Source organism: Taeniopygia guttata, chromosome Z, assembly GCF_048771995.1.
Source record: "Taeniopygia guttata chromosome Z, bTaeGut7.mat, whole genome shotgun sequence".
NCBI classification, from domain to species: domain Eukaryota; kingdom Metazoa; phylum Chordata; class Aves; order Passeriformes; family Estrildidae; genus Taeniopygia; species Taeniopygia guttata.
Window position 1 is genome coordinate 81,347,291 of NC_133063.1, and position 27,583 is coordinate 81,374,873.

Consider the following 27,583-nt stretch of genomic DNA (forward strand, 5'->3'; position numbering starts at 1 on the left):
AAAAATTAAACGCAGATACAGGATGGCAGAAACCTCCTTCCCTTCGTTTGCAGCCTTAAAAACCCACACAGAACACCTATTTTTTCCCATAAGGGCTGGAAACACCTTGTGCCTGCAGGGCAAGGTGTGTTTACCTCTCCAGGAGAACCCTAAGCTTCTTGCCTGGATAATAACCAGTGCAGCCTCAGTCCCTGTAAATAGCCTGGCAATCTGTCCTGCAGAGCAGCTTATTCAGTGCTGCTCCTCGTGCCCGGGGGCCTGCAGGAAGGTGGTGTTCATCCCGTGACAAGAGCCTCTGGCAATGACAACCACACAGGCCCCTGTCCCTCTGCCCCAGGAATTCTCATCAGTGTTGTAAAATCCATCATCCGAGTTACTTCCATACCACTTTATGTTGTGTTGTGTTTATGTTCTATCAGGATCTCACCTTTGATACAGAAATTGCTGTATTTGCTTAATAGGAAATATGAAACACAGGATTCTGAAATGAAAACAGTCAGCTTTCCCCCATCTTTGCCTCCTGATAGTCTCTGCCATGACATCTCATGTTTTTATGCAGACTTTCAACCTGCCATTCTAAAGAGATGCTTTTTTCCTACCACAGTGGTCTCATGTGAAAACCCAAAACCAACTCTCCTTTTATGCCTAAATATTCTACAGTGACATCTGCAAAGGGCAACAGATCTGTAGACTGGATAATGGCATTTTTCTGGCAGCATCAACAACAGCTTCCACTTCAGTCTGTGCTGCTGTCAGCCTTGGGACACCCAGTTTCAACAGAGGAGTGGGGACACTCGCTGGGCTGCCCAGACCTGCCTGGACAGCTCCCACTGCATCCCTGGAGAGCTCCTGGGAGCTGGGAAGAAGCAGATCCTTGCGGAAAGAGTCACGGGAGACAGCAAAGGCAAAGAGGGGCTCTCCTGAGCAGTGTCCTGCTGGGGACTGAACAGGGTGACTCCTCCAGTATCTCCAGAAATGAACAAATTAAATATAAAAGAAATATACTTCTAAATCTTAGAATCACCAGTTAAGATGCTCTCTCTCTCACTATTCTTCATGCCTGACCAGGCCAAATATTAAAATAATTTTCTACTTGAAAATATTAAGCACGGTGTCTCATCTTTCCTTTGTGGTACATAAAGCATATAAAAATATTTAAAAGCTAGGGCAAGTTAGAGAGCCTGAAATATGTTGCTTGGTGAGATCATACAAGGCAGAAAAATTGTTCATCCATCATATTTGGCATCTGCACATCCCTCGATTTCATTTATGTTTAGTCTGAAGAAGAAGAAGAAGGAGGAAGAGCTGTTTCTGGAAGCAACCTGTTTTTCTCCAGATAGGATTATCTATCAAAGTTGTTCACTGCTGTTCAGTCTGAACTTACACCTTCCTGCTTTCTTATCAATTAAATTTTATCTAGATTTCCAGGATTAATAAATCAGGCTGATAAAATCTCCAGCAAAACGTACACTGGGAGGTGTGCCTAGCTTTCAGAACAGATACTGAATTAAAATAAGCATTTTTACCCTGAAGAGAAACCCTGTCAGTCCACACAACAGAAATCCCATCAAGCAAGAAATACCAGCTGCTTTGTTTGATGACTCAGGGCATGAAGCAGCTCAGCATCTCCCAGCAACATTTTTTTTTGTCATTCATATTCTAAACAGAGCCTTTCCCAGAGCTGATAGTGATGGATCTTTGGGACACAAACCAACCTTTCCTGCTCCTCTGATCTCTGCTGACAAGGGGACGGATTTTCCAAGGATGTGCATGCATGCAAAGGCTGGGGCAGTTTGTAAAAAGATGTATTTTTACCCAATATCCTTCAGGGAGGCATAGAAAATACGTCAGAAAGCATGAACTTTTTTTCATGAATGCTTGAAATTGAATTTTTTACAATAAATGCTTGTCCTAAGCCCATTCTGCGTTTGTCAGCCTTTCAGACTCAAGAGTAGGCTACAAAAACTGAGACGTGGGGAAGGCAGGGCCTACAGTGACAGCTGATAGGCAACCCAGAATTCTGATAGAATTCATGTTTTAGACAAAATGCCTGCAAGCACTTCTGCAGAACAACAAAAATTTACAGCACTCACTTAGCAAGTGGGTGAGTGACTATTTTTTAATGAAGGACACATCAACTGGATTAGTCCTTCTTCCCATTTTCAACCCATCCCAGAGAAACCTTTTGAATGAAAGTTTCACCAAATCTTCCCATTAGGACAGATCTGTGTTTGCCCATGAAAAGCACGCTGTCAGAAATCTTCAAACAAATTGGGTCTCTAACCACAGTAAGAAAAGCCCTGCAGCTCCAGGTAATTTGTATTTCCCCTCTAAGTGGTATGAGATGACAGGTCTCCATGCAGAAGGATGACATCTCTGCAAGGTGCAGGGCACAGCTGAGCAGCTTTTCTCCAAGCCAGACCCTGGAACAGGAGCTGTCGGAATCTGTGGGTATTGGTGATTCCGAGATTTAGAAAGTCTCTGTCTTTCTGCCCCATTGCCAAAGCAGAAGCCATAATTGGTCTGTGCTGTTTCAAGGTTGTTTATTCTGTTTATCTCTAACATGTTCTGCTGCCCTGCCGCAGCTCTGTCCTGCAGGGCAGCGTGTGGGGCTCTGCCCTCAGTGGGATGGTACAAACATTAAATACCACAAACTACCTGTGCTGGATTTACAATAACGTGCCAATATCTGTCACCTACGTTGGACAGTGTGTCCCCAGCCTGAACCAACAGAAAAATGCCAACACCACAGTGAAACATGGAGGGCATGAAGAAGGAGGAAAAGGACAAGACACACCCAATTTCCTCCATCTTGTCCCCTTTGGACCCCTTATCTAGAATCCTAAGAATTTACTTTTGCACCCGTGCCACACTTAATTATTACTCATATCAAACACTCAGAGCTTGTAATTCATCCTGTAAGATTGAAAACTCTTTTCCATGGACAGAGATCACAGCCAGTGTCTCTGGGGGCTCTGTCCAGGGGGGTTCCTGACCCCTGCCAGGGTCCCAGGCCTGCCAGGGCAGCCAGAGGGAAGTCCTGGATTCCCACAAGGAGCCAGGAGAGGAACACATACCCTGGGACCACCTCTGCCCATTCTGCAAGGGGACAGACCAAGACACAAGTCCCTGCCTGGGTTCTGCCTGAATTCAGAGAATTTTGGTGGAGAGGAGAGGAATTTTGCATTCCCTGCCTCCACGCTGTTCTGTGGTTTGGTGCTTCAGGTAAACACAGTGTCCCACCTGAGAGGAATGAGGGATTTGTCCTTACAAACCAGCTGTGGGTCTGCTGGTGGATAAAACCAGCACTGAGAGATAAAAGAAACAATGGGAAGGATTCAACTGGTGGATGAATGGAAAAAGATACTTGCTTTTACAAATAAACCTCAGGTTTGCTGATAAATTAAACTGGATATTGAGAGATGAAAGAAACAATTGGGAAAACCCTAAACTCCATAGGAATTAGAAGTTAAAAGGGAGGGTTATACATTAGAGGGAAATCTCTGGTATCAGGCGTTCTGGGAAGTCTGTACTGTTATAAATGAATTATATAAGCAGGAATTTATTCTAAATCATATATTACAGCACCTCTCAAATACCTCAGCCAACAGGGAAAGAGAAAAGGGAAATGTGGCTGGGAAACTGGGATAAAAAGGAGGCTGCATCCTCCAAAAATTGGAGAGACCCCAGGGGAATGCCCAATGGCCTCTCCCTTTATTCAAATACAGTACAAGGACTCCTCTGTCTCGTTTTTGGGCATAAACCTCTGGTGCTTGTGGGTTAATTTTCATAACACACCAGAGGGCTCCTTGCAAAATGGCCCTTGGAGCCTATGGAAGGTTGACAGAACTCAGGATATAATTCTTCCCACTGCTGGCTGTGACGTGACGTGGCAGAGAATCCCCAGTGTGGTGCAGAAGAGGGAGGGACCCCGAGGGACGTGGAGCCCCTGCAGGGGGAATCAGCCCTGGCCCAGAGGTGAGCACTTGTGGGTCAGCAGGGGCTGGCTCCTGCAGCAAGCAGAGATCTCTGCAGACAGCAAACCAGTCCAGGGCAGGGCAGCTTCAGTCCTGGCCTGACCTACTGTGAAAAATGCATATCTCTTGATTGGCTTTTGCAATAGTAATTGCAAATATTACAGTGAATATTATGTGTGTAATGTTAGAAAGTTATGCTGTATTAATTCTCTTTAGTAGTGTGTTAAATATAGTTTTGGGTTACAACATAATGTTGAAATAGAAACTCTGTGTGTGGGGTTTTTTATAAAGAAATGGAGAGATTCACTTCGAGATAACAGTCACAGAACCCCTAAATCTTCCAGAGAAGAGGAATTTTTTGTTTTCTTATCAGAAGAAGCTCATTTCTTCAGGCCTTGCTCAGACTTGAAGACACCACGGGGATTAAAAAGAAGGAGCTGACATGTACCAGACAGAGTTTCTTGTTTTAAATAGAATGTATGCATAACCATGAAGTATGTATGAATATGCAACAGTGTATGGTTTTTAAGGGTGATTCCTTTGTTCACAAGCATGCTTTTTGGCAGCTTAGTGCCCAAAAACATCCAGACATCCGTAATTCTTCTCTTTTTGTTGTAATTTTAATTGTCCTAACTCTAAGTTGTTATTACTCTAATTGTATTAGTATTTTTATAACAATTTTATTATTATTAAATGTTTAAAAATTCTAAAAACAAGTGATTGGCGTTTTTCTCATGAACCAGCCAGGGCACCACAGGGCACAGAACAAACCCCATGTCATTGCTTCCTCCTGCTGCACCACAGCAGCACTTCTGCTTGCAGAGATGTGGGGAAACCTGGGCTCCAGAATGGCACAAGGATGTTTGCAACCTGCCAGGGAGGCTAAGCCCCCCGACAGAAGCTATTCCCCCATTTCTGATTAATCTAATTAATCATATTCTGGCTACTGCCAAGCTGAGCTGTCAAAGAGCAGCTGGCTCTGCCTTCTGAGTGCACCACCACGCTGAGGAGCAGAGCCCTGGGTGCCCCAGGACTGAGTGCTCGGTCTGCACAGGACAGCAGGTCCCTGCTCCCACCAGCAACTCCACCAGGGCTTTTTAAATCTTAGCAGTATTTTTATTTTAAGAACGTGCAATAAAAATTAAGGACCGTGGAAGAGCAAAGGAACGTGCACTCCTGTGTCACTACCACAGATAAAGTTACACACAAACAGCTGCTGATTGTGAAAAATGTCTATTTTATGATTGGCTCTTCCCAAATATTAAACTGAATACTATATGTATTATGGAGGGTTATTTTTAGTACTGTATCCCTTTAGTACTGTACATCCCTCTTAAGTAGTGTGTTAAGTATAGTTTTAGGTTATAACATAATGGTAAAAAAGAAACTCTGCTATGTAAGATATTTTTCACTAGCTCAAGAAAAGGATAAGATAAATAAGAAACTCTTTGCAACAAAACAGCAACAGGACACCTAAAGACTTAGAGCCTCCTTATCAGAAAACAAAAACATTCTTCCACCTTCTCTCTGTCTTTATGGAACCACCAGGATGAAGGGGAAGGAGTTGACAAAAATCAGAAAAATTGTTAATTTGCAAGGAATTTACAGATCAGGTATGAGATATATGATTATGCAACAGGCTGCTGCTTTTAAGGGTTATTCCTTTGCTCACAAGGCAGGTTTTTGGCAGCTCGGTGCCCAAAAACATCCAGGTGTCCACAATTCTTTGTTTTTTACTGTCTCATAATGTCCTAATCCTCACTGTCCGAATTTTTATTACTCCAAAGTTATTACTAATAAACTTTTAAGATTTTAAAGAATTTTAAAGATTGGTGTTTTTCATATGATCATTCCTTATATCCTGCAATTCCCTTTACTCAGCTGACTCTATAGCCTTGCTGAGAGCCTGCATCTCCAGCAGCAATTACAGTGCTTTGTTAAACTCTGGAAATCACTTTTAATTACCAGACATTTCACAGAATGATCTGAACACCTCCTCCTTCCAGTGAAAGGGTGAGAAATTGCACTGAAATTTAATTCACATAGGAGTAGGACTGAAATAGTTCACATCGCATCCACATATGTTTAGTAGCACTGCCAGTCTTGAAAAACAATAAAGGACTTTTTAGCCAAGGCTAAAAGAAAACAACTCTTTTTTCCATGTTCTTTCCTTTGGAAAAAAAACCCAAAAAAACACCAAACAAACAACAACAAAAAAAAAGCTCCAAGAAATTCAGAGAATGGCCAAAAATTCAGTCTGAAATTCTGAAAAATGTGTAAAAATGGAAATATCTGATGAACTGTATTCACTGCTCAGGTACTCAGGAATCAGTTCTAGGAGGGGAGAGAGGATGAACAATACCAACCATTTCTTAGAACAGCAGTTAAAGGATGCACATGGAGACAATTCATAGTTTACACATAAATACAAAGGTGCATTTTTGGATCCAAATTCTAGTGGAAACTGGCTCATTTGAACCTGGGTACAGGAAATTGTTGACCAGCTTGTATGGTGAAAGCCTATAAATCCATTAATCTCCCAGAAAAAGCCAAAAAGGCTTGTTTTAAAACTTTTGCTTAAGAGGCTGAAAATTTTACGGTAATTTTACCCATTGTGAGAAAAACCTTTGCTGTCACACGTTATAAAAACCCACATCATCCTCATCCTTCTTGCTCTTTTGACTTGCTGTCTCTTCCAAAGAAACATAAAAAACAAACAATGCTTTTACTTGGAATAGCAGCACACACAGTATTATTAAAAGGAGGATTATTTTTGTTTATGAAAGAAGAAAGGTGCTTTTAATAAGCACTTATCTGTGTTTCTTATCTCTTGTTTGATATTTGTCCTCACAAGTGATTTTTTTCAGACCTTTTTTTTTCATATATCTGTTGGAAACCTGTCAAATGGTCTTAGAAAAGTCAGGCATACTCTGTTTATTGCACACTTATTGGCTTACCTGCAGAATACTTACATAAATGTTAATAAACACACCATAGATTTATCTATGTTTTTCACTATGTTTAATTAAAAGCACCCCTTAGTCTACAGATGTTTGAATGTATTTATTTATTTAATCATTGCTTAGTCTTCAAATGTTTTCTGCAATCCTCGGGGTTGCAGGACAGTGGGCTTGAAGCCAGTGGTTATAAAATATTCACACTTATTAGACAGAGCTGTTTTCACTCAACCTAAGGGCAGAACTCATGGCTGCCAGCTGTTCTGCAGCAAAGCTTTCCAATACAGGTATTTTTATGAATGAAACTTAAGGCAGCTGCTGCTTTATGGCTCATAAAACACTTAGTAATCCTTCAAAACTAAATACTCTGGAGGGAAAACCCAGCCCTGTGAATTCTATGGTACACAGTCAATCTCACTCTGTGCTACAGTTAACCTGTGAAATAATTAGAAATGCATTTACCTCAGTATGTTTGCAGTAGCTTTCCTTTCTTGTGGCAGAAGGTCAGGGTCTCTCAAAACTTCCTCCAGCAAATTTAACACGTTCATTTTCAGCTCGTTGTTCAGCTCAAAATCCTGAAAAGGAAAAAAGTTTATTACCTTTATTCTTAACAGTATTGAACAAACAACTGAAAAATTATCCTTCAATGGGTTTGCCTTTTCTTTTTCAGTTAGGTTTGAATTTTTTTTTTTTTTTTTTTTTTACTACTACATTTGAAAATATTTAGAGAAAGCTGTGGTACAAAAGTGAACTGGCCACACAAATAGGATCTCCCAAAGGCTGGGATTTCTCTCCTTTTTGACCTTTGCCTTCTGTGTGGAGATGGGATGGTCAGGGAACCTTCTTTTTCTGAATTATCACCTGCATCTGGCGAGGACCCACAACACCCCCTCTCCTGCTCTGTGTTTAACTGCAGTTATAGCACCACTGCCCAGCCGGGCAGGACCTTTCCTCTCACTGCTTCCTTGAGGTTCTCTGCTCATCTGCCTCCCCTCTGGTGTTTCTCACCTCATACCCACCCTGCTGGAAAGGTCTGCTTTTTGTGGAGTCTCAAACTAGTAAGTTCATTAAATAATCTGGCCCTGCACTGAAGAGTTATTTTATTATTTTAATTACCTGTGGGGTGGACTGATACCTGACACAGGACTGAGATTCAGGGACAGGCAGCAACCCCTTGTCTGATCTCTTATCTGATGAGATCACTTATCTGGATTTGGAGGAATCAGGCAGCATTAGGCATTCTACAGACACAGTGAGGTGGGAAGTTGCAGGCAACTCTTGGGGTAGACTCCAAAAATTCTTGAATTCAGCTGTGAGCTAGCACGTTGATAGAAAACAAACCAAAGCCTTCAGCTGCCTTGTGGGAGTCCAGGGCTTCCCTCTGGCTGCCCTGGCAGGTCTGGGACCCTGGCAGGGGTCAGGAACCCCCCTGACAGAGCCCCCAGAGACACTGGCTGTGATCTCTGTCCATGGAGAGGAGTTTTCAATCTTACAGGATGAATTACAAGCTCTGAGTGTTTGATAGAAGTAATAATTAAGTGTGGCACGGGTGCAAAAGTAAAAATTTTAGGATTCTAGATGAGGGATCCAAAGGGGACAAGATGGAGGAAATTGGGTGTGTCGTGTCCTTTTCCTCCTTCTTCATACCCTCCATGTTTCACTGTGGTGTTGGCATTTTTCTGTTGGTTCAGGCTGGGGACACACTGTCCAACGTAGGTGACAGATATTGGCACGTTATTGTAAATCCAGCACAGGTAGTTTTTGGTATTTAATGTTTGTACCATCCCACTGAGGGCAGAGCCCCACACGCTGCCCTGCAGGACAGAGCTGCGGCAGGGCAGCAGAACATGTTAGAGATAAACAGAATAAACAACCTTGAAACAGCACAGATGAATTATGGCTTCTGCTTTGGCAGCGGGGCTGACAGACAGAGACTCTCTACAATCTCAGGATCATCAATACCTCAGATTCCAACACTGCCTGGTGCACCACAGACCCTCCCCGATAACCCACCGCTGCTCGCACGCAGGACCGCGTGTGTGCAGAGCTCCCTCTGATTTCCATGGCAACAGGAGGCACCAAGTTACTGAAAATGAGGCAGATTTGGCACCTCGGCACACGATCCTGGTGTTTCATTCCCAAAGAACCCCCAGAGCACTGTGCTGAGGGTCCCTGGAGATGTGTGCCTCTGGGGGTAGCAGAGCCAGCTCAGGTGAGCCCAGCTCAGGTGAGCCCAGCTCAGGTGAGCACCAGAGCACTCCCACAGCCACCAAGGCAGGTGTGATGCCTTAACAAGGCTGCCCTGAACAGAGGCTTGATGGGGTTACAGAACAAAGCAGGGATTTATTAAAGGATCTCCTCCTTGGATCCACCTTGGGCAGCACCAGAGCCCAGCCAGGGCTGCACCCAAGATGATCCAGAATGGTCCCAAATGCACCCAAATGACCCAAAATGGCCCCAAAATGCACGAGCGCTCCCGGGGGCTCTCCCTGGGATCAGTTCTGCTCCATTGGCACCTTGGAGTTCATTGTCCCATTCCAGCTTTAGCCCAGGCAGTCCCACCCTGCTTGTTTTTCTCTCTCCAGCCCACGGTGTTTGTGCTCCTGGGCTGAGATTTGGATCATTTGTCCTTGGTGCCCAGCTGGAGCAGGAATTGTTTTGTCTCCCTGCTCTGTGCACAGAGCTCACCATCCCTTAATATGAATCCTAAACCCACACACTGAAGCAGCACAGAATGTGAAACATATAAAAGCTGAACCTGAGGCATTAGGTGGAACCTCATTTGGAAATGGGAGGGAAGAGGTCAGAGCAGGAGGGGGATGAGTGCTCATCACAGGGCTGCCACAGCCACCCTCACAGCATTTTTGAGGAAGGTTATTGCTCCAACGTCAGCGCTCAGGTATCACCCACCCTGGGCATTTCCCTCCTGTGGCAGCATCTTCTCTTCACTCCTCCAGAGTCTCCTCACTAGGCCTCAGCTGATTAATACTCTGGAACTGATTAATATCCATGTCTTGTATCTTCTGGAGGTGTTTACCCTTATTTGAGGGTGTTGGAGAAAAGGAATTTGCAGCATTTGAGCTTAGGATGGGGCATTAAACATTCAGCTCAAAGCCAAGCAACAATTATTTCTGGGCACTGCACTCTGTTTTCTAAAGCACATTTTGTATAGCCACGCTCTGAAATGCCTCCCTTAGGAGCTGTTTTAGCCTGTTTGCAAGGCAAGACAAGAGAGCTTTCCATACATTTGGGGTATGGAAATGGGACTAATTAGAGACAACACGAGGATTGTAACTAAACCACATGACAGTACTGTGCACTCCGGTGATTTTGAGAAGAAAATAATTTGAAATATAAGACTATCAAAACTTAGTTAAAGGAGAAACTTTGAGCCTGCACAACCCTAAGCAACCAGTGCAGTTAATGAGGTTGTGCTACACCTCAGTGGCTGACACTGTATGAAAGAGGATGGGTCTCTGCACTCTACAAAAATATCCCAAATGGGCAGAAGAGGTGTCCAGGAGGTGACACATCCCCTACCCCCATTCAGCACTCCTGGGTAAAATCCTCAGGCAGATCACATTGTCGTGGCCAGGATTTTATCTCCAAGCACAGCTGTCAAACACAGCTGGCTGATTCTTTTCATTAAGAGGTATTTTCTCCTAAGATGTCTTGCTGAAAACACACCTTAACCAAAAAAGTCTAGAATTTTAAAAGTTATTTTATTTGCAAATAGGATGGGAGAGCCTCACATGTAATTATCAGATTCAGCCAAACCAAAGCATTTCCAGTTTTCACATGGTTACATGCTAATTGTTGTAATAATGAGAATTAATACTTTGGTCATTAACATTAAAACTTGTTTTACTGAGTAATCTCCATAAGACAATTGTACTGGAATTGCTGGGGAAGCTCAAATTTATGTTTTTTGTTTTTTTTCAAAGCAATGTCACCTATTTCTCATCATGTGATGAGGAACAAGAAAACTATGAAAAAAGACAGGAATCAGAAAAAAAATGAAGAACTAATCCCTTTTTCTGATCTCTTTTTCTCATTATCTAAGTGGTACTGAGATTCCAGCATGATGAGCCATATATATTGAAAAAATAACAGGGAAAAATTGCATTTAAACATGTACATGCACTTAACTTCTGCGGAAAAAGGTTGAAAGGTTTGTATCATAAGAATGATACAAACACCAAAACCAATTTTAATATAATTTAAAAATAGCTAAATAACTCTAAATACATGCAGATTATCTCTAGCTGTATTATGGGTGTCACACATGAATATTTATCTCTTTATACTATAGGACACTTAGATCCACAACTAGTTTTTTGTGGCATTAGATATACGTGTATCACAGTTCTCTACATAATTTTACACTCCTTCTTTGACTTCTGGTTCTAATTTACATTTCACAGAAGGAATACAGTTGGTCAGACAGGAATCCTTCAATTTCCCAGCACATTTCAATCTGACAGAGGTTCAGTTCTTCATGAGAGGGTCACATACCTCTAACATATTTTAGAGTCTACAGTAGCCTAAAGATTTGTGGATATTATTCAGATTTGGAATCACTGGCCAGAAGAAAAGAGAGTGCAGCAGAAAGCAAGGGAAAAAAAAAAAAGGTTCACCATGCTAAGATGCCTTTTTAATTTAAAAACAGTAGATATACTGTTGATGGTTTATACAGAGGATATATTTTCAAGATTTGACATGAGCTCAGTGAAACCCCAGAAGCTTTTCCTCTCCCTTTTCTTTAAATATTCCTCAGTGAGAGAAAACATTCTGCATCTAAAAGATGTGGGGAACACTGAATAATCCAGACAGGTAAAATTGAGCTAAAACAGGAACATGATTTATGGTTGAGTAGAACAGGAGGGAGGGAAGAAAGAGGCAGGAGGGGAGAGAGATCTACTGGAAGACTTTTTCCAAGGAATTTGGGATATTTATAAACAGTTTCATAAAAACACACAATTGTGTTAAGCAAAATCTATGTAAAAATCACATGCAACACAACATTGGCACAGATAAATAGATTTTTAACTGGCTTTCACGAAAACTTATCCCAGAGCTTGAAGTAAGTCTGGCTTACTTCAAGAAATAAGTTGTTTCAAGGCAGCTTGGGGTCAATTTGCAATGTAGTCAACAGTGTATCTTGCTAAGTGTGGCTGAAGTGTAGTTTGTTAATATTTCTACCATTAACTTAGTATAAACTCCCCAAATATCTTGTTCATTACTTTATACCATTTAATATGAGCTAAGTGGGGCTCATATAGTCAATTTTCTATCTATTTTTTTTTAACTCCAATGAAATGGAAAGAAATGGAATTGGCCAATTCATGTGAGCTAACACTATTTTTAACTAACTGAAATAATCTTTTCTTAGCCAGCCCTCTGTCTCCAGGTGCTGTCAGTAACTCCCAGTGGCAGTGCTCCTGCTGGAAGCTCACCAGAGCTCTTTGGGGATGGCCAAGGGCAGGAGCTGCACTGGACAATGTCACAGCTGGGGCTGGCCAGTCACACATCATGACCAATATTCTCAAATATGAGCCACGGTTCTCTGCCCAGGCCTTTTGGTCACTCAGTAACTGTCCTGGATTGTAAAATAAGTGTGTATTCTGTCCCCACCTGTCAGAGGTGGGGCAGTTCTCTTCTGCTCATTGGGCAGTTTTTATCTATCTCTTCTACAACCCATCCTCCCTCCAGGAGATCTCTGCCCATGGGCCATTAATTATTAATTATCTCCTGTTCATGGCCACTGAGTGTCCCTGCATGGCTGAGAAAATTCCATCATCCATGGGGAGATGCTCTGCCCAGGGGAGGAGCCGAGCATTCCTACCTGGATACAATCTGACCTGGGAACAGCACAGCAGCCTTTGCCCCCTGCATTCCCAGAGGAGCAGCTTTCTTCCCCCTGCATTCCCAGAGGAGCAGCTTTCTTCCCACTGCATTCCCAGAGGAGCAGCTTTCTTCCCACTGCATTCCCAGAGGAGCAGCTTTCTTCCCACTGCATTCCCAGAGGAGCCCAGGCCCATCTCCCCCAGCCCTGGAGCTCCAGAGGAAAACTCCCCCCTTGTGCAGGATCCTGCTCCAGCAGAAGCACAGCTGGCACTGCAGGAGGGCTGAGCCACCCTGGGATGGGGCTGCTGCCACCTCCCTGACCCACAGGGGCCAGGGTCTGTCTGACTCTGGCAGTGCTTTATTTTGTACTACTGTATTTGTATTTTTAATTTTCCTAGTAAAGAACTGTTATTCCTATTCTCACATCTTTGCCTGAGAGTGCCCTAATGTCAAAACTACAACAATTTAGAGGAGGGGGGTTGCATTTTCCATTTCAGGGGAGGCTCCTGCCTTCCTCAGCACACACCTGGCTTTTCCCACCCAGAAAATAACTCAGGGACACTGTCTGGCAGCCAGGAGGCTGTGAGAGAGCTGCTCCAGCTGGGATCTGCAGAGAGGGCAGTGGGAAGAAGCTCTCAGCTGCCACTCGGAGCTGGGGACACTGGAGGGCCCAGATGTGGAAGTTTCCTCCTTGGACAAGCCTCACCTCAATCTGCTTGCCACAGGAGCAGAAGGAGCTTCACTTTGCAACACAAGTCCAAATAAGATAAACACAAGTGCAAATAAGATATAAACATGATAAAAAAGCAAGGAAGCGTTGCTAAATAAGACAAGGCTGCAAGACCTCACTTGGATAACTCATACTGAGACTTTCTGCCCCTGGCCCCCTTCTGCCTCCCTGCTTTCCCACCTCTGCAGGAGCCTGTGGGAGTTTTATCCTCCTGAGCCCCAGTGATCCTCTGCCTCATCACCTGTGTGTTCATTGTTCACAACAGGAGAATCCCGCCCTGCTCCTCTCAGCCACATTTAAAAACCAAAATGTAAACACCAGCACTCTGCTGTCATTTAGGGCAAAAAAGAAAGATTTTCTGGCTTGCAGGTGTCTGAATGGGAAAAAAAAAAAAAAAAAGAGGAGGGGTATGGAATACAAAGAACAGAAATGTAAACAAAACAATCTGGAATACATAAAGCTACCTTTCATACTGTGCTGGTTTTGGCTGATGAGCAGCACTGGTTTGGCTGCTCTTGCTCAGGGTGGTAAAAACAGGGAAGTATGTCTCACCTCACCTGAGGATGGTTTGTTCCCAAACTCTTTTCTGTGCCTTGACAGCTCCTCAGGACATTCATTAGCTGCTTGTGCCCTCCACAGAGGGCTGCAGATCTGACACTGCCACGTGTACACTTACTTGAAATTTAAGTCAGGCTTCTACAGTGTATGACCCAAGTTTTAAGAGCAATTAATTACTTTAAAGGAATTGCTTAGCATGGTTTCAAGACAACAAAACCACTTTATGAAAGCCTATCCTCACTGAACAGGCTGATTCGTTAATTTTAATGATTCTGTTTTCTGCTCGCAGACAATTCTATGATTAGATAAATTAAAAAAAAAAAAAAATAGAGTAGAGCAATGCTAAACCATCCCCAAGTGTGGTTTTGACACAGCTGCAAGGCAGTGGAAGCTAATTGATTCCACAGCCCAGCACAGACCTTCCAAACCCCAGCCAAGGATTTTCTAGAGCAAGGTGAGCAAACACAAGGCCCTGAACCATCAGTCTGGATAACTCCTGCATCCCTGGCTCATGCACTAGCCCTGACCCATGTTCTTACACGCAGGAGAGCAGCAGGCTGAGCCAGCCAAAGGGCTCCAGGGGCAGGCAGGGAGGGCAGGGAATGGAGAAGTGGGATGATGCATGCCAGAGCCCTGAACAGATGGCTGTGTGTGAGTCCTGCACCAGTGCACAAGGCACCAGGACAACTCTTCAGGCCCTGCAGAGCCAGAGAGCACAGAGACAGAGCTGGCTGTGCTGCAGAACTGCTCAGGAGCTGCAGCACCGCAGCAGGTCTGCAGCACTGCGGGACTCAGATTCAGTCAGAGAGCTTCCAAACTTACAATTTTCAAGGAATCAGTTACCAACTCTAGACTGTCTGTATAAAAGAGCAGTGTATTTTGAATTAACCGGAGTTTTACTCTCACAGCCTTCTGGTCAGAGTTTTCTCATTCCCGTCCCGCCTCGACAGCGACACAGAAACAAGGACAGATTTCACACAGCCACTGGCTCTGGTTCTCCTTGCAGCCAGCCACGAGGAAATGGCATTTTGCCACAAGAGAGGGTGTGTGGGTGGTCACCTTCAGTCGTGGCTGTTGGTGACCACAAAGATCTCGGGACACTGCAAGGAGAACAGTCTGCACAGAGAGAAATTGCCCATTTGGTGCTGGGAGCTTTTGCAGCAAAACCAAATTCAAAGCCAGGTAGAGGAAAAATAATATCAAAATTGCACGCTTGCCTTTGCAAACATCCACTTATTTTCACTTATTCTATAAGTTGGGGTTTTTTTCTTTGTTTGGATTTTTTTTTAGAATAAAATCAGCCCTTTCTTTTGAGAATCAAACCTGCTCTTGGCTGCTCATGAAGATAAAGGGTATCTCAACCAAAGTTGCTGAGTATCTACAGAACAATGCAAAAACATTAAAACATAAAGAAATTTCTGGCAGGTCTATTGTTCTTAAAGATTTTCAATGCTTATATTGTTTTGTCATTTTGGAAACTGAGTAAGGATTTCTTCACCAGACACTGGTGGCTCAGGATCTGCAGTTTGTGTTGTTACTGTAAAATAAGCTTGGAGCTACTGCTCTCCCAGGACTCTGTATCTTTACTGCCAACATTTCACATTGTTTGGCCAGACTAATTCTTCACTAGTCCTCCTTGAAGTAGTCCTGTCCCACATTTTTTGGCAGCAACTAGTCAGTCTTTTCTGGTTTTCTCAGGCCTGTCCTTTCTCTCTCTCTAGTCTCACAAGTAAACAACACAAAAATCTGATTATATGCTCTGCTGCTGTAGCATTTCTTCCTTCCCTTGCCAAAGCCCTTGCATTTTAAATTATTTGCTATTTTGGAAGAACAACAGACTAGGAGAGCTAAAGAATTAAAATCTGACACCTTTGTCATGGAAAAAATAAATGGCAGTCAGAGACCAGGGAGTGCAGGTAACAGCTTCCACTTTGAAAATCCACAATGAACTATTACTCATTATCTTTGTGCTCTTCATCTTTTTATTGGTATTTTTACCAATACTAATTGTAAACATGATGCAAAAGCAACTGCAACAGAATTCAGTGACACTACTTGTAGACACCGCCTAATGTAGATAAAAGTTTCCACATTTCAACAATCACTTAAATTTTAATTAGCAGAGAGGATCAACTCAAGTAACAGAACATATTTAGTATGAACTAGAACACAATAAGCACCCAGAGTAACACAAAACTATAATAACAGTCTGCTGCCACTTCTATTACAGCTCAATATTTGCTTGATTCTGACTTTACAGGGAGTCAAAACTTGGTGTACATAGGCTGCTGCCAGTACCTTGAAATGAATAATCACTCCTGTGATACCAAGACAGATTTTAGTAATCTCTTCTGGGCTGTTCACCTTTCCAAACAAACCAAATTTCCCATTTATAGCTCTTACTGAGTTAATTCTCTTAGCAAACGTAACCTCTACAAAAATTAAACCCTTTACATGGGAAAAAGGGAATTGATTTCACATAAGAGAGTTTGACATTGCTGCAGTTAGCTTTTGAGAGTAAGCGTCCTTTATTAGCAGCCTGAAGTGACAAAGCAGTCTGTAAGTGCTATGAAGCAGAAGGTGTTCAAAAATCCATCCCTTCCTTCCTTTTCCTTCCTTCCTTGTCCTTCCTTCCTTCCTTCCTTCCTTCCTTCCTTCCTTCCTTCCTTCCTTCCTTCCTTCCTTCCTTCCTTCCTTCCTTCCTTCCTTCCTTCCTTCCTTCCTTCCTTCCTTCCTTCCTTCCTTCCTTTCCTTCCTTCCTTCATCTTTCCTTTCCTTTCCTTTCGTCTTTCCTTTCCTTTCCTTTCCTTTCCTTTCCTTTCCTTTCCTTTCCTTTCCTTTCCTTTCCTTCCCTTCCCTTCCCTTCCCTTCCCTTCCCTTCCCTTCCCTTCCCTTCCCTTCCCTTCCCTTCCCTTCCCTTCCCTTCCCTTCCCTTCCCTTCCCTTCCCTTCCCTTCCCTTCCCTTCCCTTCCCTTCCCTTCCCTTCCCTTCCCTTCCCTTCCCTTCCCTTCCCTTCCCTTCCCTTCCCTTCCCTTCCCTTCCCTTCCCTTCCCTTCCCTTCCCTTCCCTCTTCTCCTTGCCTTCCCTTCCCCTTCCCCCTTCCCAATTTCCAATACTCCTCTTCCATCCACACCAAACTCTCCCAGCACATTTCCCACCTGGAAAACACCCTAAAGGACATTTTATCCATGACACTCCACCAACCACTCTGGTTTCTTGCCCTGCCTCCCCACTGTGCCATCACGAGCCAGACCCACACTCCTGCCAGGCCCACGGACGTGACCCAATTATAAGAGTTGTCAAAATTCGCCACAAACGAACAAATGGATGAACTTCTGCAGGGAAAGAGAGTGTGAGGTCCCAATGCCTGCTGAGTTTTGAGTACCTGTGAGTGCTTGGAGACCCAGTGGCGCAGGACGTTGAGGACGCGGTTGGTGGCGGCCCTGCGGATGATGAACTCCTTGTCGCACGTGCGCTCCGAGTTGTTGAACCCTGCACACAAAGCAAACCCACGCTGGAGTCAACCAGTTTAAAACAAATAAAAATTAAAAATACAACAGAGGTGACCTGGGTAAACTGAAGGCTTATAGGATATTTCTGTGCAATAAAAGGAAAGGCGCCCGACACACGGTGAAATGTGAACATCTAAACCCAAGAAATTCTGCAGCATCAGTGCAGCACAGCCTTGCCCATCACAACAAGAACACCTCCTGGGGTCAGCACTCAGCTTTGGAAAGGTGAAGAATAATTGCCTGTGCAATTAAATTTCAAGGCCTCCCTTCAGCATGGAAGAAATAAAAAAAAGTATATTAAGAAATGAAGTGAATGAAAAATCCCTGAAAATAAAGAAGGGTTCCCCCCCCACCCCCCTCAGTATGGAAGACATTTACAACAAGGAAAAGGACCAGACCAAAGCTAAGCCTGTAATCAAACAGATTTGAAAAGTCAGTATGATTTAGAAAAGGGTAAGAGGTAAATTTCAGAACTAGTAAAGAACAAGAGGAGGAGAACAGTTTAAACACAGAGGAGAAAAAGGTCAGCAGCAGAAATCTTCCTTCTCAAGAGCAGTATTGTACAGGCTTTACTAATCAACACTTCAATTAAGTTACTGGGGTTTTTTACCACTGGGATGAGAAGAAAATTGGAAGATATAAGAAAATACATTTATAGACCTAGCTGCCTGAAAAGTAAGATTTTCCAGGTGCAGCCTTTCCCCACTCATCTGTTATGGACAATTTCTTTCTTTTTTTTGTTTTTTCCTCCTTTTTTTTTTTGTCAGCAATATTTACTTATAAATAAATTCTTTTAATACACAAGAAACTTTCTCCCTACATTCATATCACTGCTTCTCTTTTCATTCTGCTGTAGCTGTATAAAAAATAAAATCCATATGCCTAAATTATGATTATATTATTATTTTAATAATAACGAAATTGCTACACTGAGCCCCTGAATGTCTTTTTAAAAACTGTAACTCTGAAGATAGACTTGAGAAGCTTGCATTTTTCTTTGCTTTTGTCAGATTTGCTCTTGCACGGTGCTGCTCTCCATTCCACTCTCAGTGCACAGCCCAGGAACAGCTGGGAACACCCTCCCACATGACCTGTACTTTACTATTTTTTTGGCATAAAAACTGCTCGAAAGCCCATGTTTTATTATAAATAGCACAGGCAGATTAAACTTCTATTTCTTCTGTGATAAACCCATTGGAGGGTTTTCTGGAGGCTTGTATTAGTTTTGCTCTATTCTTACAACAGACAATCCAGAAAGTCCAAATTGCTGCTCTGTATTTTTGCCAAGATAAGCAAGACAGGAAGTGTTTAACTGCAGTCTCACATCTTTTACTGCAGATTGACCTCAATCCCAAATGTATTTTCTATCTACACTTACATTTCATGGGCATTTTTAAACTACAGCATATTACACTGTAGATGGCATCTAAGATTCAATATCAAAGACAGTTTAATATTGAAGCATTTTAAGCAGGTGGTTTTACCCATAAAGAAAAAAAATAAAGAAAATCTCTGAGGCTTTTTTCAGCAAAAGGTAACACAGGCAAAATTTTGTATGTTAATTTTCTATGCCTTTCACAGTTAACCTATTGCAGAAGCAATTAGGAACAGACATTATAAACTGTTCAATTAGCCACTTAATTGCAGCAATGAAAGTCACAATGAAAATTATATATTAAAGCAGCGAAGTCTTTACCAAGGTAACATTAAGGAAAAGAACTTCAGTAAGCTGGGAGGAAACGAGAGAGAAGCCTACAGAGACAGTTTTCAGTGAGCTACAATAAAAAAAAAAAAAAAAAAAAAAAAAAAGAGGGAAGGAAAAAAATTAAAGCCTCCAGAGATCACTTCAGATCACTTCAGCAAACCCGTATGGCCCTCAGAATTTCATCAATTTTTAAGCAGTAATTAGCATGTTGCAGAGAATGAGCAACATGTTCACCAAGATCCACATTCTCTGCACTTAACGTTGATGTGCTGAACCAAAAAATGGGTATCTATGTTAGAGAAGAACTGAGGTGAGCACAGCTGGTCCCTCGTCAGGGCCCTGTGCAGAGCCAGGTCCCCCCAAACCTCCAGGCTGAGCCCCCAGCTCCCTCCACACCTCTACAAATCTTGATGCACACTCTGACAATAGCAAATAATTTAATTAGGATTCTGTGTGGACCTGTCCACATCCAGACCCGACGGTAAAACAACCTGAAACGCTCCATGGTAAATATCTGTTCCTCTCCTGAAGGAAGCAATCTTTCCACATCAGAAATGCCAGCAGTATTTCTAATTATTAATCATCTAAGTGGGCAGTTGCCTCAGTGAGTGCTACTTTCAAGTAATGTTTTTCACCATTATCTGTTGAAATTAATATGCACTGGTTCCACAAATAGTATCTTCACATAATGGTGATACAGAACTTTTACCACAGGCTGTCAAACTCCAAGTTAACCTGACAGCATTGCTACTTTCACTGAATTACTTCTTTCAATATTATTTAATCACTCTGTTCATGTACTTGTCTTTAGACTGTGTTATGCAAGAAATCCAGTCTCACCTTCGTATGTTTTCTTTTATGCACTTCAATAAAAAACTGGTATTTTTATAGCTTCCTCTATTACCACAGATCAAAAAGATAGGTGCTGAATAGACATAAATCTCCACATTAAACACCTTATCAAAAAGCCAATACTTCTATAGCTTCCACTATCACTGAAGACTAAAACAAGTACATGAGGGATAGAGAGATAAATTACAGTTTGCACCTTTAAAATCCACCTCATCCCAGAGGTACATTTATATCACAATAAATTCTGCACCATATACTTTAAAGAAATTAAACATGCACCTTTTCTTTCCTATTTCAGTTAAGATGTCAAAACCTCTCACTCCAGTCACTGTATTTCTGTATCCAGTAGTGTCCCTGCCCATGGCAGGGGGCTGGAACAAGATGTCATGAGGGTTCCTTCCAAACCAAACCATTCTAAGATTAGCCTGGGATTAATAAAACAGCACACGATTCCTGACCATAGTAATTAACTTGTCCAAAGTTTTGATGGTATAATAATAATATCCACATTTAAGGGTTTATCTACACAAAGAGAAATCTGTTCACAAGAACTGCTGCGAGTTGCTCAGAGTCATGAAGCTTCTGGTGTCTTTCTCAGCAAAAAACTTAATTTCAGAGGCTGATTCAATGTGCCAGTTTCAATGGAGTCCCATGCTGAAGGTGTGTCAGCAGCCAGCAATGGGAGAAAATCACACTCCAGGCTTTGGGGAGACCCCAGCAAGCCCCAGAGAGTCCCAGGGACGTGGAAGGAGAAATTTGGGGCCACCAGGCAGATCACAAATAACCAGAACTGATGGGTACACCCCAGAGCTGCAGGCCAGCTTCACCAGTCAGCCCGGCTTGAATCCCAACACCTCAGCAAACACCAGTGCTGCTTTCTGTCCTGCATAAAGAGCAAATACCAAAAACCCCAGGTGAGGGGCACAGCGCTTTTCACCCACAGATTACATCTGAAAAAGCCTCTCCAGTATATGCAGCACAAAAGAAAAGGGTTCCCAATGCACAAGAAGCCCTCAAAAGGGATTATATTTTTCTTACCTCAACATACCTAAACAAGTTTGGGAGAGTGTTTGTAGATTCCCATTGAAACGTAAACTTTAAGGCATTTAGAGATTTTGAGGAGCTAAGATTTTAGTTAGAAATAAGCCTTACTAGAGTTAATTAAAAAAAGAATAATAAATGAGTAGGCCTTGATGAAATCAGGAGTTAGTAGTTAACTAATAACTGATTGCTTGTCAGCACAATGTTTAGTTAGCTGGGTTTATAATGAAGAATACACAAACTGATAAATAGCTTTTAGGAACATAGGACAATTGTGGGCCTCCTCTGTTCTGAAACCAACTGAAGACAAGGAATGGGAGTTCCACCAAGAGTTCATTTGTCATACTTGCATTGAAAAGGTAGAAAGGTCAGAACGAGGAAGAATTCATTTACTTCCTCATTTTGGGACCCCTCCCCATGAAAGGGACACCGACCCATTTCAAGGGACAAACTACGCATGCTTAATAGCTTTTGGAGTGATTAGCATACGAAGCGGGGAATGGGATGTACCAAAATTATGAATATGCATTTGTATTTTGTGTATTCAATACTTGTATGGATAAAAAGACTCTGTAATCACCTGGAAGGTGCGGTGTGTATTTGGGAGCGATCCCGCACACTGCCCGGCGTAGAATAAACACACACTTTCTAACTTTAAACTGTTAGAGAGCTTTTGTCCGTCACAGTTGGATATCGATACTAGATCAATATCCATATTTTTTTAATAAATCACCATCCTTATTGGTCATACATTCTGAAGCAAGTAAATGGGCTTCACACATTTGCACAGAAACATGTCATGAAGTGAGTTTTAGTGTTGGTAAGAAACCCAAACTGCCAGTGATCCTGCCCTCCTCCATTTTTTAATTTATGATGTTGGGCTGTCACACATTAGCCAGCCAGAGAATGGCAGAGCTGGAAGAGGAAACCATGTGAACTGTGATGAGAAGAAGGATGAAGGTGACGAGATCCCATTCACTGTGTAAAATACAGAGCATTTGCTCAATAATACAGTCCTTCCTTTTTTTTTTTTAGTTATTATTGAACGATTTTAGACTTCTTTCCCAACCTAAACCATTCTGTGGGGTTTTACATGAGCAATCTTAGGCTTGAGAGCACAAACTGTAACCGTCAGCAGCAGTCTTCTGTTCATAAGAGAGGAATATTTAACCATTCACTATGCCAGGCTTTGAGTTTGTTCCACAAAGGGTCACAAACTAATTCAGCATCAGAACTGACTGTTAGGAACCAGGAGCAATCCAGAGTCCAACGCATTTCAGGCATTTAATTTCACTTTCACTGGTCCTTGGAACATATGAAATCATTTTGTTCTAAGAAATATGCCACTGAAAATCCCTCTTGCAACCACCCACGTCAGAAATAATTCCAAGTGTGTATTTGATTCTTCTGCCTAAAGCCTCTGCCACACATACAATCTAACTATCAAATCAAGTCAAGGGATTATGGTTTTAGTAAGGTAAATCCCAGGGATTCACATGGACCAGCTGATGTACAATGGTGTAACGTAGATAGAGACCTAGTGACTGTGTCTAATTTCTGCACAATATATAAGGGAAAGGTTAGTAAACTATTTTTAAATGACCCTTGATTTAGAAAGGCTTTTTCTAATCAGAGAAATTTAAAGAACACAGCAGTGAGATAAAGCAGTCGTGTTAAGATTATGCAGTAAACTTGGACTAGATCCAGAAGTCTAAAAATACATCAGTCCAGTGAAATAATTTTAGTTTAATGGTTGGGAGAGAAAGGTAAGTGGCTAAAGAATAATACCTTCAAGATCAGGAATGTATTTTATCTCCTCATAATAACACTAAGGTTGCTCTGAGAATTATTATAATCTATGAGATTATATGCTTAAAACATGACTACCACAAAGAATGAAATATGCTTTTAGGCTCACAAAAATATTCAAATTTGAAGATTTGTCCTTCAAAAGTCCTTAAAAACAGGTTGCTGCTATAGCTATAATTAGCCCTCACTCTTGAGAATTTTAATTTTTTTAACAGAAATACTCTCTCAGGAGAGCACATCAGTCTCACTCTTGAAAAAAAAATAAAAATTGCTAAACACTGAAAACATACTTGCTGCTATTAATTACAGAATTTATTATTAAAAATCAATAATTCATCTTAAAATAAAACACAAAATTGCACAGCATTTGGTTAAGCTAAAACTCAGCAGCAATATGAGAACATCCTGTCCTTTTCTTATTTCAGCACCAGCAAAGGTGGTTAATTAACAAGGCGTTCATGTCATAACCAAAACCACTTGCACACATCCTCAAAATCACGTTTTTTGCACACAAGAAGAATGTTTGTGTGAGCATCCATGGGTAAACTCACAAGGCCAATTTTTCCCAGTGGAGCCTGTGACAAAACCACCCAAATCTTGTGCCTTGGATGTATCTGTGGGAAGGAGCAGATCCCGAATTTCAAAGGCTGCTGCTGCCCATTGTGCTCTTGGTTTTCTGAGTACCATGTCAAATCTGCAATGTGACAGCACTTTTTTTTTTTCTATAACTTACATAAAAAACTACAGGGAACAACTGACAAAGAAGAGCCTTTCTGAGCAACCCTTAGCAATTATATTGGCAAGTCTTTAGTACACCTTAGACTTCTTTTTTTGCACTTACCATAATGTTTGAATTATCTGCTATGAACAGTGGAAAGAATGGCAACACAGCAGCTGGTATTTCTTTGAATTTATACATTTGTCAGTGCTCCTGCCACATCCCTTATCTCTCCGGGTGGAGATAAGCAGTTTTTACCTATTGATGGTTTTCTGCATTTTAAATAATCCCAAGATCTTGATTTCCTTAATGACACTTCATCTACACTCATAACTTGCTCTATCATCAATATGAAGAGGAGTACAGCAGATATTTATTGCATAATGTTCACAGTCTTTTCAAGAACTATTCAAAGGAAGCTTTCAGATGTCTAAAGTGCTCAATACCACAAAGGAAAATTTAAAATAGAGGCTGTGACAATGTACAGATAAAAAAGAGAAAATCACATAAAATGGCTTTTGGAATTTTTACCTTTAATTCATTAAAGCTGAAGGAAGTAGCTTGTGAGATTATTCATATTTTTATAATGTCAATAGGAATAAAGGTTAAATGGAAAGGAGGAGATAATTGCAAGGAGCCAAACGTATCATTTTTCAGACCATCTGTGAACAGAGAGTTGACTGTCATGAAAAACAAAAGCTGGCAGGATGCACACCAGTCACCAAAAAAACCCTCTGAACAAAATGTCCATCTCCCAAGCAGCTTTCAGACCACTTAGGACTGGGTCATAATGGAAGTTTAAACTAATATTAATTATGCATGCAACAGTTGGGCACAGGGGGAATGAAATGGAAGAAAAAAGGTGTAAAAATCCTCCCCAAACTTCTCTCCCCACACCACTGCAGCTGGTCAGGACTTACTCCAATAGGTCAGGAAACAAATGTCTCACAGCTCTGTAACTCAGGAAATGTCCAGTGAAAATACTTACTTCCTGAGTAGCCAGCTCCTCCAAAAAAGCTATTAATTCAAAACGAAGGAATATGTAAGTAAAGGCAGGAGATACTAAATTTCTGCTAAATTGGAGGGAAGAAAATCCACCATTTTCTCCTATTTCTTAATTCCCAGAGCAGGGAAGCAAAACTTTAATTTTCAAGCCATTGTTTAAGAAAACTGCAAATAAGACTCAACCGTTTAGCCAACTATCTAAAAGTGCAAAGCAAAAATTCTTGTCAAGCTTTGTGAAGGAGCAGCCTGGGATCCCATTTTCCCCCCGCCAGGACATGGACAGCCCCTGATGAGCCCAACCCCTCTGAGACCCCAGATCAGGCACAGATCTGGTCACTGCTTTGGTAACAACCCCAGGGCAGCTTGTGACAGCCCTGCAGCCTCAGAAAGGGACAGTGCTTGGGGATAAACTGACATTTTTTTGTCACACAACCCCTTTCAGTGGAGAGCTGTGTCAGCTGTGGAGTAACTCAGCGAGCATTTCCCACACGGAGCTTTTTACACGAGATGGGAACTTCAAGGAAGTTCAATGTGCAGGCCTCAGTGCCTCTAAAACCTCTGTGAATCTGCAGAAATGGGTCTGGGAAATTCATTAATATGTGTCCCCAAGAGGGAACAAGTACTCACTTCCCTAGTTCCTCCCTAGAGCCATTAGTGACACAAAAATGACAGGGAAAAGGACTTGGTTGTCCTGTGTAAGGGACCTGGGAGGTTAACAGATCCTACATGTTTGTTTTCTGGGAATTAAACATGCTAAACCCCTGAGAAAACAGTGGGACTGGGAGTCAGAGCCAGAACACAAGCAGGATTGATAAGCAGGACACAATGTGATGCATCCTGTCTCTCTAACAGCAGATGAGGTGCCCTAGACTCAATCCTGGAATTTCACCATGACCTGAGGAATAACAGGTGAAATTAGTCTTCTACCAACCATTTACTTAGAGTCTCATCTTTATCTTTACTTGGGATATCACCATCAAAACAGTTTTCTTTCATGTCTGGAGTCAGAAGGAGGAAATTCCACAAAGCTTTCCCAGTAGAGGACTGGGATGCTATAGCCCAGAAAATTACAGGAGTGCAGAATTACTATTATAACCAGCAGTGTTTACTCAGCATCACACTGAGAATCAACTACAAAATGACATGCATTTTCCAGTTTTGCTTCAGACATGGATACTTCTGTACAAATTCAGGAAGAAATATACACCTTTCCAAAGGTCAGCATGCAGCCACTGATGCAATTTGAGGCATTTAGAACAGCACAGGACTGGATTGCCCAGCCAGCCACACAATGTAGAATCCATCTCGAAATCACATCAGATATTGTTTGCCTGCCTTTCACGTAGCACAGCAAGGAAATCTCTCTCAGCCTGTCCTCTCACCATGGAAAAAAGAAGGCAAATATTTCCCTTACAAGCCTGGCTTAATTCTGATCTTTGCCAAATCCCATCCTAACTCAGCTGTGTACACCAGAATCTCCATCTCAGGAAACACGATGGTGTAATGCCACTTTATTATTCCTGTGCTCAGAATCAGGGAAATTCTCCCTGAACAGGACAGCTGATACGCTCGATAGCAGAACTGTATGTATGTCTGTGTGTGCAAGACAGCGACAGCCAGGGAAATGCTGCATCTGCTCAAAGCATCATGTGTGTTTGTACAGAGTTTTCCACCTCGGGGACCAGCAGGATGCCCCTGGGAGTGTCTGCCCAAGTTGTGCTGCCCCTACACGGGGCTGAAGGCTGAGGGCACCTGGCAGCAGAGGAGCAGCCACCACGTCCCCTCCCAGCACACACGAGGCCGGAGCTCCCTGCCATCGCTTGGCACGAGCTCTGTCGTTCCTAACTCCAATTAGTGCCTCTGCCAGAACAAACAAAACAAAAATATTGTCGCACTGGGAGCTGGCAAGTTGTTCGAATGACTGCAGAACAGCTCCGCTGGTCACAGCCCAAAATAAGCCAAGCAGCTCTCCCTGAAAACTTCCATGAAACTTTCTCATGCTAATTTCTATGTTTTAAAATAAACAGCCTTAATCAAGCTGGACCTGGCTTATCAGAATGGAAAGACCCACACAAGACCCACTGTGGATCTTTATGAAACGTGAATTACTACTCACAGCTAATTTTCATCCCCTTAATATTGTGAGATTAATCAAGCAGAGCTAAAGTGTGTCAGCCTGGGAGCTCACAGGACTCATCTGGCTCAGCCTCAGTGCTTATACAGTTTTCTAGAGATTTGTCATTCTGGAAACCGCAGCTGTAATTTACAAAGGTCCGTTTCTATTTGTTATTGCTGTTACAGTTGGGTTATGTTGCAGCTGACAAACTCCTACAGCAGCTCTGAGAGAGGAGAACTTTCCACGCTCATTCCAGTGGCTACCAATTTTGACACTTTCACAGAACTATTTCCACACTGCTTATCTTCAGCCACACTCAGCTGCTCTAAAATTGAGGTTTGGCAGCTCTGCATCCCAGAAACTACTGAAAGAGCCTACAGTGCTTCACCCCAGGCAGTGATCATGAATACAGTAATAGCCAGCTCAAAATAAATCAGACATTTACAATGCAGAAGGATTACATGCTTCCCTTTGTACATCTCCTTTCACTGATGCAGACATTATGCATGCAGCTAATGCACTAAAAATCAGTGGAATGTAGCCTAGAACTACTTTTTTTTAGACTGTTTTAGATTCAGAAAGGAACTCTATCCCCCACAGGCAGTGACAGGAAGGCAGATCCATCAGCCCAGAACCCAGAGGCTGCAATAAATGCCTTGTCCCGAGGGCAGGACAGGCAGTGGGAGCACATGGCAGCAGCACCAGGAGGGACACTGGAGTGCCCAGGTGTGCTGCATGCTCCGAAGGACGGCACCA

General features: G+C 42.4%; 1 protein-coding gene across 2 annotated transcripts in view; it reads right to left on the bottom strand.

Moving 5' to 3' along the window:
- The window catches only part of RASGRF2 (Ras protein specific guanine nucleotide releasing factor 2), a 130,574-nt gene that overhangs the window by 15,526 nt on the left and 87,465 nt on the right, over nucleotides 1-27,583 (bottom strand). For both annotated transcript variants that reach the window (XM_030257413.4, XM_030257414.4), the window contains exons 18-19: nucleotides 17,455-17,561; nucleotides 7,397-7,509 (exon numbers count right to left, since the gene is read on the bottom strand). In XM_030257413.4, coding sequence (XP_030113273.2) covers nucleotides 7,397-7,509; nucleotides 17,455-17,561 — 220 coding nt within the window. The remainder of the gene's footprint in view (nucleotides 1-7,396; nucleotides 7,510-17,454; nucleotides 17,562-27,583) is intronic.